Source organism: Vulpes lagopus, chromosome 21, assembly GCF_018345385.1.
Source record: "Vulpes lagopus strain Blue_001 chromosome 21, ASM1834538v1, whole genome shotgun sequence".
Taxonomy (NCBI): Eukaryota; Metazoa; Chordata; class Mammalia; order Carnivora; family Canidae; genus Vulpes; species Vulpes lagopus.
In genome coordinates this window covers 19,586,108-19,599,729 of record NC_054844.1, presented here as the reverse complement: position 1 = coordinate 19,599,729, position 13,622 = coordinate 19,586,108, and the positions used below count along the sequence as shown (strand labels likewise).

The 13,622-nt window shown below is 42.3% G+C and overlaps 1 protein-coding gene across 1 annotated transcript; it reads left to right on the top strand.

The window, feature by feature from the left end:
* Positions 1–700: 700 nt before the first annotated feature.
* Positions 701–12,278, top strand: LOC121480139 (cationic amino acid transporter 3-like). Its single transcript, XM_041736453.1, is given in 2 exon segments — positions 701–776; positions 10,439–12,278. Coding segments are annotated over 2 exon segments (1,866 nt in total). The 3' UTR covers positions 12,229–12,278.
* Positions 12,279–13,622: the final 1,344 nt, after the last annotated feature.

The following is a 13,622-nucleotide window of genomic DNA, read 5'->3' as shown; positions in this document are numbered from 1 at the left end:
AAAAGACTTACAATTGCTAGATTTTCATGGTTCCTAATATTCTACCCTAACCTGTCTTTGGGTCCTTAATTTCACTAAGTTCCAGAAATATGCCCTTTATCTCCATGGCAGCTCTTGATTATCCAGAGGAATGGTGGGAATAACCAAGATAGTGAACAATACTAAAGTGACTTTATTTTGAATTTTAAGTGATCTAGCCCTGCCTAGAGGTAATCTCGAAATAAATCTAAACAGCTGCAGTGAAAGTAGTCTGTCGTGTCACTCCCCCATGGAGGCTGTATGGCATCTCTTCTTTGGCATCTAGAGAGGGAGGTAAATGCAAGAATGAAGCTTGTTCGCCCTTAGTGTGTTGTCAGACACACCAAGCATCTACTGAGAGCTCTGCAGAACTTGTCTCCATGCCTTATTTTCAAACTCTGGAGGAGGTCTCTATTTAGTGTGAGAACCCAATATGTTATTCACAGAACATGAAATTTAGTAGGCAACATGTGAAACTCTCAGTATTTCTAAGGTTTCTAACACATCCAGAGTAACAGCCAAAGTCCTCACAGTGACTCTTAGACCCTACATGAAGGATCTGGCTTCCTGCTTTCTCTCTGACCTCTTCCTTTGAACTTCCCCCTCACTCACTGTGTCCTGGCCCCACAGGCCTCCAAGCTATTCCTCAAAAATAGCCAAATACTGTTTCACACCCAGTAGGATGGCTGCAATTGAAAAACAGAGGATAATGAATGTTGGTGAGGATGTGGAGAAATTGGGACAATTACGCATTGATGGTGGGAGTGTAAAATGAGGCAGTCGCTGTGGAAAACTATATGGTGGTATCTTAAAAAATTAGATATAGCTACCATATGATCCAGCAATCCCACTTCTGGGTTTATATTCCAAGGCATTAAAAGCAGGGTCTACAAAAGACATTTGTATATCCATATTCATAACAGCATTAGTCACAACAGCTAATAGGTGAAACAACCAGCATGGTCATCAATATATAGATGGATCAACAAGATATGGGATATATACAGAATGGACTATTATTCGGCCTTGAAGAGGAAGGACATTATAACACATCCTACAACTTGATGAACCTTGAAGACATTATACTAAGTGAAATAAGCTGGTCACAAAAGGAAACTATTATATGATTCCACTTACATGAGGTACCTTAAGTAGTCAAATTCATAGGGACAGGAAGTAGAATGGGGTTGCCAGGGGCTGCAAGGGGGGAAAAATGAGGAGCTACTATTTAATGGGTATAATTTCAGTTGAGGAAGATGAATGAGTTCTGGAGATGGATGCTGGTGATGGCTGCATAACAATGTGAAGGTGAGGCCTTCTTGGACCACCCATTTTATTTTACTTTTATTTTATTTTATCTTATTTTATTATTTTAAAGATTTAGTTTATCCATGAGAGACACAGAGAGGAAGGCAGAGACATAGGTAGAAGCAGGCTCCTTGTAAGGAACCTGATATGGGACTTGATCCCCAGACCCCAGGATCATGGCCTGAGTGGAAGGCAGATGCTCAACCACAGCCACCCAGACATCCCTTGAACCACCCATTTTAAAATCACAACACCACTCAGCACATCCTCACCTTTTTTGCTTTCCTTTTCTCTGAAGCATTGATTCCAAATCCAACATAATGTAGATTTTTATTAAATATTTGTTAGTTTTTGCTTCCTACTGTAGGAATGTAAGCAACTTGAGTGGAGGGATGGATATTTGTTTTACTTTGCTTTACCCATAATGCTTAATATTTGGAAACCAAATGAAGGATGCTGGAGGGGAGGTGAGTGAGAGGATGGGGTAATTGGGTGAAGGGCATTAAGAAGGACATGGGATATAATGAGCAGTGGGTGTTATAAGCAACTGATGAATAACTGAATTCTACATCTGAAACTAATGATACACTACATGTTAATTAATTGAATTAAAAATATTTTGGGGGGGATCCCTGGGTGGCTCAGTGGTTTAGCGCCTGCCTTTGGCCCAGGGTGCGATCCTGGAGTCCTGGGATCGAGTTCCTCGTCGGGCTCCCTGCATGGAGCCTGCTTCTCCCTCTGCCTGTGTCTCTGCCTCTCTCTCTCTCTCTCTCTCTCTCTCTCTCTCTCATGAATAAATAAATAAAATTTAAAAAAATATTTTGGGGAGCAGTATATTTCTTGAATGAATAAATGAATGACCATGATTGAAAACAGCTTCTAGAGAAGGAACAAAGAGAAAGAGAAATTGGAAAGATTCCATTCTTCATTTGGTTTTGTTAACTAATTTCTTCTACCCTTGGATATGAGATTCGACCCAGTATTCAGGTGGCCTTTGCTCCATTTACCTTTTCATATGTATTCTGACCTGTTTCCACTTTGGAAGTGTTGGTGTACACATGCACCACACTTACTATTATTTTAAGCTGTTGTCCTGAACACAAAACCCCTACTGTTGTACTCCTGACCGCCCCCAACCAGAGTTGCAGGGCTGATTGAATTAGGACTTCAGAAGTTCTGAGGAAGCAAAGCTTAACTAAAAGCTTTATACTTGTATGCTTGGGAGCCACTGGTTTGATTTGGTCTAGAGTTTTCATTGTCTGGAAATTTTAAGAAGGACAAAAGAATTTATATATAAATTTTTTTATTTTTTTATTTATTTATGATAGTCACAGAGAGAGAGAGAGAGAGAGAGGCAGAGACACAGGCAGAGGGAGAAGCAGGCTCCATGCACCGGGAGCCTGATGTGGGATTCGATCCCGGGTCTCCAGGATCGCGCCCTGGGCCAAAGGCAGGCGTCAAACTGCTGCGCCACCCAGGGATCCCCAAAAGAATTTATATAATTTGAAATTGTGAAAGAGCTGTGTGTGAACACAAAGGGATTGCTGTAATCTCTAGAGATGTTGCATTTAAGGTCCACCTTGAGAACTTAAAATAACTTTTAACAGCTTCATTAGCCTTTCTTTCATATCTATAGCAAACTTCTAGCAAAGTAACTGGCATCCAAACTATCTTTGAAACAATTCAGGAGGAGCAACAAGGCTGACTTCCTGATTGGCAGGAGTGTTAACACCCAACTACAGGAACCAATGGAATTTATTGCCTTGGAAAAATATTTTGAAAAGGAAAGGTCCAAAATGAGGGTACCCTTCTCAAGATAGAGGAATGAACACAATGACCACCAGTGCCAAGGAGAGTAGGTTGAGCTGGCTGGGAAAGCAAGACTATCTGCAATTTAGTGGATTTGACAGAAGATCTTCTGGTAGACTTGGTTTGGAACTTTGCTTTAGAATTTGGAAGGATCTCAGAGAAACAGAGGCAAGAGAGGGAGAAAAGTGGTGCCACAAGCATCAGGGAATTCATACAAGCTGGCTACATGTCCCCAGGCCCCCTCTGTATTTCTTTTAGCACCTCGCCTAAGTAGCATCTCCTTTGGAAGAGACTGTTTCCTAATTAACCTGATATTCATAGACCTAGGGTCCACATTGGGAAATGTTTTAAGGAAAGTCTTAAAATAAATAATGGGGCATGTTCTAATCTCCTGTTTTTATCTGGGATTGGCCTTTTCTTTCTTCCAAAGGAAAAAAAAAAAAAACTAGGAATCTCAAGATATAGAAGTCATTCAATACATCTATATATTCATTTCTCTGTCCTAAATGCCACTTATGGTTGCTTGGTACAATTATGAGCCTATCTCTGTCCTGAGTAGTGAGGGTTAGTGTGGAAGTATGGAAATCAGAAGGAGGAGGTACATGAAGTCTGGTCCTGCTCTCTGGTAGCTTTTATATTATGAAAGAATTTAAATGATAAACACAGGACACCAGCAGACAGAAAGGGAAAATTATTTCAGCTCAACACCAGGAAGGCTTATAAGTCCAGAAAGGTAGGGGAAGAAGGTTAGAGATAGGGATCAGTCAGAAAGGCTTAGGAAAGTCTTCCTAGATCATGTGAAAAGGTTGTAGAATAGGATTGAGAAAAAGCTAGAGGGTCAAGACTGGACAGAAAGGAGTAAGGAGGGCGTCCCTGGCAGGGCAGGTAACTTATCTAGGCCACAGACTCATCCCAGGAAGGGTGAATCAGGATGTGAGAAGCTGAGTTAGGAAGGAGGTGATGGGCCTGAAGGCAGGGGGAGTTTTGGGGGCAGGGCTCTGATATCTGGGTCAGAGATCTGGACTGAAGGGAAACCATTGGAAGAATCATATATTACTGCACAGAGAGAGGGAATTTCTGAACATGGTGTTTGAGGATGATGTTTCTCTGTATGGTTACAAGCTGATTTTGGGATAGCCTCTGTCAGGATTCCCAATTATGTATTAGGTCTCTCTTCTTTAAGTTTGCTTGTTCATTGTTTGTTCTGCTTGCTTCTGTTGGAGTCATAAAATATGATTATTTAATCCCAAGATATTTTGTTCTTTAAGTGGCTTCTCTGGTATCTTCACACTTTGTGGGCTCATTGTCCCACATCTTCAGTAAAAGTGGGAAAAGCTCAAGGACCACCCTGAACACAACAGAGGAAATAGAAATTATCAAGCATTACCCATCTCTGACCCTGCCATTCATATGGTCCTCCTCTGAGATTCCTGCTTGGGGTCCATGGATAGAGTTCAGAAGAGTGAATGACATTTTCTTTGGTTGGTCACCTCAGAGGGGCCTGTGATTCAATAAATGTGAAGAACCACTGGTGTGTCTTTGTTGGGAGGTAGGTGGCTGTGGACAGTTTCCCAAAGAGAGAAACACGGTACAAGCATCCTTAGTGCCAACATTAGGAGACTCCAAGGACAGTTGAAGGAGCTGAAGGAGAAAGAGGAATTGGGAAAAGGGAAATGGGTTCAGAGGGAACCAGTAGGGGGATGCCCCGTCTTCCCTGTTCTCCACCCTCTTTCTAGCACATATTCTTTCTTTGTATTCTCCATGTTCTGGTGGTCACAGGATTCCGGTTCCCCTTCTATTTAAATCAACTGAATGTCTGCCATTTATCAGGCCCTTTACCAGGTCCTCTCACAACATTATCTCCTGCAATTCCTGTGTGGAACCTGCCATGCACAGAGTGGGGTCAGTCCCTCTCCCAGTCATGGTGTGTTAGCATCATCACTTCCTGTCAGGCCCATTTCAATGCATTTTATTTTCCCCTTTCATCCTTATTTTTTAAAAAGATTTTCTTTATTTATTCATGAGAGACAGAAAGAAGACAGAGACATAGACTGAGAGAGAAGCAGGCTCCCCACAGGGAGCCCGATGTGAGACTCAATCCTGGAACCCCAGGATCACACCCTGAGCCGAAGGCAGACACTCCACCACTGAGCCACCCAGGCGTCCCTCATCCTTATTTTTATTCTCATTTCCCCTCCTGACTGGAGGTGCTTGCTTTAGTGTATTTAACAAATGCTCTTCCAGTCCATGCTCTACATATGTATTTAGATAAATTAATCAACAAATACAGTGCTGACTCCGTCAGGTACAGATGTAAGTGCAGAGAATACAACCAGGAGAAAAACAGTTTTAAAAATCTGGCTTTCATGGAGCTTACAATCTGTTGGAGTGAGACATAGTGAACAAATAAGTAAAACATGTAGTGATCATTGCTACAGAAAAGAGGTCTGTTGTGGATGCTTAGGAAGGGACTGCAGTTGTATGTGGGGTAATTTAGGAAGGCTGTGCTACAAACGTGCTATTTCAGCAAAGGTAGTGAAGGAAGCTGCCATGTGGATATCTGGGCTAGAAGTGGTGCTGTTATAGGGGACAGCCAGTACCAAGGCCCTGAGGTAGGATCTGGACTGGTATATTAGAAGGTCTGAAAGCTTAGAAGGCCAGTGGCTAGAGAGAGATGAGTGGGAAGAGAGAAAGAAAAAGTTGAGAGGTAGCTGAGTCAGTGACTAATACTGTAGAACTCTGTAAGCTATTGCAAATGAAAACTTTGGCTTCTACTCTGACTAAAAAAGGAAACTAGAGGAAGGTTTCCATGAGAGGAATGGTGTGACCTTTTTAACAGATGCATGTGGATCCTTGACAAATATATAGCATTTTTGGATATTTTTAAATTGTATATGAATGGCATTTTGTGTATACCTCACCTGCTTTTACTTTTGCTCCCTAATGTTGATTCTGAGATATACCCAAGTTGGTATCTGTAAATCTATTGTATTATTTCTGACTGCTGTGTCATTTTATTGTGCATACAGCACATTTTACTTATGTATTTCTCTAGGCACAGACATTGGCACAGTCCCCACTTCCTGCCACAAACAGTCCTCTGATGAACGTGTTCACATGGGCTCCTTATGGACTCAGAAAATTGTTTCCTAGGGGTGTACACCTGGCACCCTATGGGGTGGGAAGGTATGTGAATTCTTAATTCCAATGGGATTGTGTTTCAGGATGGTGACCCAGTGATACTCCCTCCAGCAGTACATGATGGTTTGTATCTTCTCACTGAATTCTCATGCTGACCCAGTGAGGGAGGTCAGGTGAGGGCCCTTGTGGCTAAGGAGACTGAGGCTTAGAGAGAGTGAGGAAATTCCCCAAGTTCATGTGGTCACACAGAAGAGCCAGGGTTCACATGCAGCATTTCTGACATAGTATTCACTGTTCTTAACACTGTAGTACCCGGCACTGCTCTTCCCAGAAATAAGGTGAGGCATCCATAGGCCAATTTATCATCATCATCATCATCATCATCATCATTATCATTGAATTTGACCCTTATATTTTTCAGTTTTTGGCCTAACTCACTGAGCCTAGGACCCCCTACATGTTTAGCACCAGCATGGATGAAGATGTCTAATTAGAGACTTAGAATCCTTAGAGTTTCAAGACAAATTATGCAGAAAATGAGGGCACACAGGCTGTAGTTTTAGTGAATTATTTTGTAACTAAACACTTATAAAGACTAATTGATTTTCAATTTGGGGATTTGGATATTAAGTCCATATTGTTTGCTAAGCACTGAGTTAAGTAATTTCCAGGCAGGCATCATTTCACTTAGTCCTCACAACTACACTAGGAGGAATTTACTTTTATTCCCATTTGACTATTGTGGAAACTAAAGCCCCAAGAAGTGAACTAATTTGTACAGAGTCAACATCTGTGAAGTTTAATTGTTATTTGAACATGAACCATCTACCTGCAGAACCATACTCTTTACTAATAAATTGTGCTGCCCTTCTGTGAATTTTGCAATTTCTTCTCTTTGAACTTCAGGACAGTTTCTACTCAGGTGAGATGGTTTAGAGCAGTCATGGGAAGTCCAGGGCTAGTGGACAAGAATCTCCAGAGGAAGAGGATCTGAAGTTTGAGTATGTCCCCAGGTGTCTTCACTAGGCCTCCTTTTGTCCCTGAAGTGAGAACCTCTTCTTAAGACATCCTAGCTGGATTATGGCACTTGCGCATGATGCCTTCAAAATAGTAGGAATTCTCTAACTGAATGGTTGGTTGCCTATAACCCCAGGAAGCCTCATATTTTTAAACAAGCTTCTTCAGAGGCAAACAATTCTTTATCATCCTATGTGGCTCATAACTGACACACAGTTATGGATAATGTGTGAATAATGGGCAGTCAAGGTTTTATTGCAATTGGTTTTCCCTCCACACTTTTCTTTTGCTTGCCCTCTACAAGGAAGGTGATAGCATTTATATCTTTACTTGATCCAGGTATATAAAGCTTGTCTGGCTAAAAGTATGTATCTCAAAATCAGGTAGATAGGATTATGTGCTCTCTCAGGTTACTCTTCACAGTGTGGTCATTTGGTTAACAACTACTTACTGAGCACTTAACTTACAGTCTGAAGGAGGAGACAGGCAAGATGACTGGGATTTGGATACATTAGGATAAATGGCACATGGGGGAAGCCCAGGTGCTCTGAGAGCACATAGGAAGGGCAGCATAATGGTCTGGGGAGGCTTCCTGAGGAAGCACTCTTGAGCTGGTAACTGAAAGAGAAGTGGAGATTAGCTAAGTGAAGGGGCTAGGAAGGCATTAGAGGCAAGGGAACAGAATGAGTATAGAATTTAGCAGCTGGAGCAGGAACTGAGCAGGGGATGAGGCTGGAGGAATGAGCACAGGTCAGATGATGAAGGAAGAAAGGACTATGAGGGAAGGGCAGTGGGAACCACAGAAGGGTCTGAAGCCTGGGGGGGGGGGGGGAGCACCTCAGTCATATATATAGTGTAGAAGGTTTCCATGAGCTAAGAACTGTGCCTTCTTATATATCTTGGGTGTTTGTTGGTAAATCATAGCATTGGAACTTGTGAGTGGCAAATAAGGAGTCTAGATGGATTTGTAGACATCTTATGGGGCTGACCCATAAACCAAGAGTTCCTTTTAAGGAGACAGAACATGAAAGACTCCTAACTCTGGGAAACGAACTAGGGGTGGTGGAAGGGGAGGTGGGCGGGGGGTGGGGGTGACTGGGTGGCAGGCACTGAGGTGGGCACTTGACGGGATGAGCACTGGGTGTTATTCTGCATGTTGACAAATTGAACACCAATAAAAAATAAATTTATTTTTTAAAAAAAATAAGTCGATCAGAGAAGGACAAACATTATATGGTCTCATTCATTAGGGGAATATAAATAATAGTGAAAGGGAATATAAGGGAAGGGAGAAGAAATGTGTGGGAAATATCAGAAAGGGAGACAGAACATAAAGACTCCTAACTCTGGGAAATGAACTAGGTGTGGTGGAAGGGGAGGAGGGCGGGGGGTGGGGGTGAATGGGTGACGGGCACTGAGGGGGGCGGCACTTGACGGGATGAGCGCTGGGTGTTATTCTGTATGTTGGCAATTGAACACCAGTAAAAAATAAATTTATTATTAAAAAAATAAAAAATAAAAAGAGTCCCTTTTAATTATCTATGGAGAAGATCTCTCAATTTCAACTTGATCTTTCAGTCTTTTAAAACCTCAGACAACATTCTTGTGATTCTCTCAAAACCAAAGCCTAAGCACAGAGGAGAGTTGGGGTTCTCTGTTCTCCATTTCTGGGGCTTTGCAGTGAATTATTCATCCAAAGCCTTTCTCAAATGGAGGGGACAATTTGAATAGCAGCAGGTGGGGGAGGGAGTAGGAAGAAAAACATGCAGGGTCTCCAGGCCCCTGGCAGCTGACATCACAGATGGCACAGGGTGTGTAGAGAGCACAGTGTGGCCAGTGAGGAGACTGTTTGCGGAAGTGAGCTCACCTTTTCTCCTGGAACCCAGAGAGAGAGGAGACAGAAGGAAGAATTGTTTAGGTTGTGAGCTACTGAATGAGGTGACTCATTTATTTTCTCTCTACACATCACACTCTTATAACTGTGTACATAAAAACTATAACAAACTTTGCCTGGTTGCTTAGGGTGAGATGTATTGAATGCCAGAATTCACAAAACTGTCTTCCTGGCTTTTTTCCCTTCTCAGTCCTGGATCCTGGGGTGGCTGATGCTCCCATTTCTGCAGTATTTACCTCCCAGGCAGCCTGGTCCTCTCCTTCTTGCAGGTGGTTATGAAGGCCCTGCCCCTTTATCCCTTCTCCTTTCTGTTCACAGCAGAGCCTAGGTGGATAAAAGGAAGGGGTGGACTGTACACTCTTGGCCATCAGTAGAGCTGAATGCATGAGGCTGAATGAGGAGAAAGGGGGGGAAGTGCCATTTGACCTTGGATAGCTGATATAGAGGCTAAGGGTTTTTCGGTTTGTTTTTTTTAAGATTTTATTTATTTGTTCATGAGAGACAGAGTGAGGCAGAGACACAGGCAGAGAGAGAAGCAGGCTCTCTGCAGAAGCCCAAAGTGGGACTCAATCCTGGACCCCAGGATCACGCCCTGAGTCAAAGGCAGACACTCAAACTCTGAGCCACCCAGGCATCCCAAGGCTAAGAGTTTTAAGATTGAAGGATCAATATTTGTATGTTAAAGCTAGATGATATTTTTAAATGAATTCATAATTGCAAAGAGCATCTAGCTGATTAATTAATGTGTCATAACTCACACTCAAGCACCATGCATATTCCTATATGTGAACTCCTGCACTATACATTCATTTCATGTTAAGTCTTAAAGTTTAATTAGTACATGAAGCTACAGGAATTAGAAGAATGCAATGGGATGATACACGTGTGGTATGTAAAAATGGTAAATGTTGGAAAGTATTTGGACCTTTTTTCTGGGGGAAAAGCAGTGTTGATATTTCAATGAAGTCTTTGGTGTCCGCTTATATGCTATTTGGGTTGCAACAGGTGACATGGCACTTCTGAGTTTGATTGGTGAGCCGAATAATGGGCTCAGTAAATATTGATTTGCTACCATGTCTTAGGCATCATGGAGAGGCAGCACAAGAAAAATATGAAGCAGCAGCTTTGAAGCCTGAACAACAGAACTCACCATCCTCAACCCAACTGAGCTTAACTCAGCTTCACTGAACCCGATCTGAGTCTCTCCGAACCCTGCACTTGCTACAACTCTGATCCTACAATCCTCTTCAGTTCCAGCTAGGTTGCTGTGTGAGACACTTCGCAGATTGGGTCAAAAGCTGGTACAGAAACCTAAACTGGAGAAGCCAGAGGCTACAAATAAGCAATCCAGAAGCCTGAACACTGTGGAATTAATGGTCCTGGGTTTGGACTACATACTGGATATAAGTGTATATTTCCTGGCTGGTGAGGTAGCTAGAGATATAGCAGGACCATCTACTGTGATCTGCTTTTTGGTGGCCGGCCTAGCTTCAGTGTTGGCTGGACTATGCTATGCAGAGATTAGTGCCCGGGTTCCACACTCTGGCTTTTCATATCTCCACACTTATGTCACTGTAGGTGAACTTGGGGCTTTTGTCACTGGCTGGAACCTCATCCTCTCCTTTGTTGCCTATACAGCCCTCGTGATCCAGGCCTGGACCTTAGCTTTGGACAATCTGTTTGGGAACCAAATCTCTCAGGCCCTGACTGAGAGCATTTCATTGCATGTTTACCGTGTTTTTGCAAAAATTCAAGGCTTCTTTGCCATGGGCCTGGTGTTGTTGCTAATAGAATTGCTGACTCTGAACATTAGGCAGCTGTTTTTGGTTTCTAAAGTGGTCACAGTGGTGAACCTTTTGGTTGTCAGTTTTTTCATCATCTCTGGCTTCATGAAGGGGGACCTGCACAACTGGAAGCTCACAGAAGAGGACTACATAAAGGCTGGACTCAATAAGACATCTAGCCTGGGTTCTCTGGGCTCCGGAGGATTCATGCCTTTTGGCTTCCAGGGGATTCTCCGTGGATCAGCTACCTGCTTCTATGTATTTATAGGTTTTGGATATATTGTTGACACAGTAAAAAGAACCCAGAATCCCAAGCGTTCCATCTCCATGGGTATTGTGATTTCATTGCTAATCTGTTTTTTGGTGTATTTTGGTGTCTCTGTGGCACTGACTCTTATGGTGCCTTACTACCAGCTCTGACCTGGAAGCACCTTGCCTGAGGTATTTGTTCATATAGGATGGGCCCCTGCTTACTATGCTGTAGCTTTTGGATTCCTCTGTAGTCTTTCTGCGAGCTTCTTGGGCTATATGTTCCCCATAAGTCAGGCTATATATGTGATGGCACAGGATGGCCTCCTCTTTCCTGTCCTTGCCAGAATCAAAACTGGCACATGTGCCCCCATCATGGGTACCATGATCTTTGGCATTACTGTAGCAATCATGACATTCTTCTTTGGACTCACTGAACTTGTGGACCTCATGTCACTTGGAGCCCTGCTAGATTACTCCCTGGTGGCTTTTTATGTTCTCATCCTCAGATATCAGCCTGAGATGGAGAGTGGAGGAAATGAAGCACAGGTGCAGGAGGAGAATGGATCTGCAACAGAGAAACCCACTCTACATCGAATATTTTTTCCAGGCAGCCCCACCCCCACTCCACTCTCTGGCCAGGTTGTCTCTGTTTGCTCCTCACTGCTTGCTCTACTGCTGACTCTGCTCTGCCTGGTCCTGGTGCAGACCCAGTGGCCAGGTCTGCTTTCTGGAGACCCAGTGTGGATCACAGTGGTTGTGCTGTTCCTGGTGCTCATCACTGGGATCACTGGGGTCATCTGGAGACAGCCACAGAGCTCCTCTCCCCTTCACTTTAAGGTACCTGGTCTGCCTCTCCTCCCACTCCTGAGCATCTTTGTGAATGTTTGTCTTATGATGCAGATGACAGCTGTCACCTGGGCCCTACTTGGTGTATGGATGCTGATTGGGTTTGCTCTCTACTTTGCCTACGGGATCCAGTATAGCCTAGTCTCTAACCATACTTAAGTTAGGGCCAAAATTGTAGACCTGAACTCAGCAGTACCAGTACATATTTGGTTGGACATTATCATACCTGAATGCAATCTGATTCCCCTGCACAACAATGGGGAGAACTCTTGAGCTGATGGAATGTGGGGCTTCCCATGGATAATTGGTAGGAAAATACTAATAGAGCTCTGCTTGTGTTGTGGAGTGAAGGATTTTTTTTTTGGTTGCTTTTCTTTTTTTACTAGTCTGCTTTTCAATTGTGTCTGTAGCTTCTTGCTGCCTTTAAAACAATTATTATTAAAAGAAACTAGACAAAGTGTTTTTGTTTTCCTTGGGTAAATACACAAGAGGGGAAATACTGGGTCATATAGTTATTCTATTTTGAATTTGTTAAGGAACAAGCGTACTCCTTTCCATAGTTGGTACACAAATTTACATTTCCATTGTGTATATTGTATATATATATATATATATATATATATATATATATATATACACACACATATATATATATCTTATATATAGAGATGTATCTATATTCATCTTCTTTATCTATTCATCTTTCGATGGACACTGAAATGATGAATACCCACCAATTGCTTCAATGTGGATAGAACTGGGGGTCATTATGCTGAGTGAAGTAAGTCAATTGGAGAAGGACAAACATTATATGGTTTCATTCATACAGGGACTATAAAACATAGTGAAAGGGATTATAGGGGAAAGAAGAGCAAATGAGTGGGAAATATCAGAGAGGGTGACAGAACATGAGGGACTCCTAACTCTGGGAAACGAACAAGGGGTAGTGGAAGGGGAGATGGGCCGGGGGATGGGGTGACTGGGTGATGGGCACTGAGGGGGGGCACTTGACAGGATGAGCACTGGGTGTTATACTATATGTTGGCAAATCGAACTCCAATAAAAAATATACCAAAAAAAAGGAAAGTTTATCATTGTGACATTGTTCAAATTAGGACATCAAGGAAGAGTCTTTCATGATATTCTTATTAAAAATATTATCTTAAAAAATATTATCTTGATTGTAAAAAAAGTTTTCACTAACCGTGCATCAGCATTGCTTTTTCTTCAGGTGTTCACCAACACTCATTCTTTCTTGTCTTTAGTTTCAATCATTCTGATTGATGTAAAATGATATCTCATCATGGTTTTAATTTGCATTTCCCTGATGTTTAGGAATGCTGACCATCTTTTCATGTGTCTGTTGGCCAGCTGTATGTCTTCTTAGGAACAATATTTATTCAGGTCCTGTGCCCATTTTTAAATTGGATTATTTAGGGTTTTTTTGGTATTGAGTTGTATAAGTTCTTTATGTATTTTAGATATTAACCCCTTTATCAGACGTATCATTTGCAAGTATTTTATATCATTCAGTAGGTTGCCTTTTTGTTTTG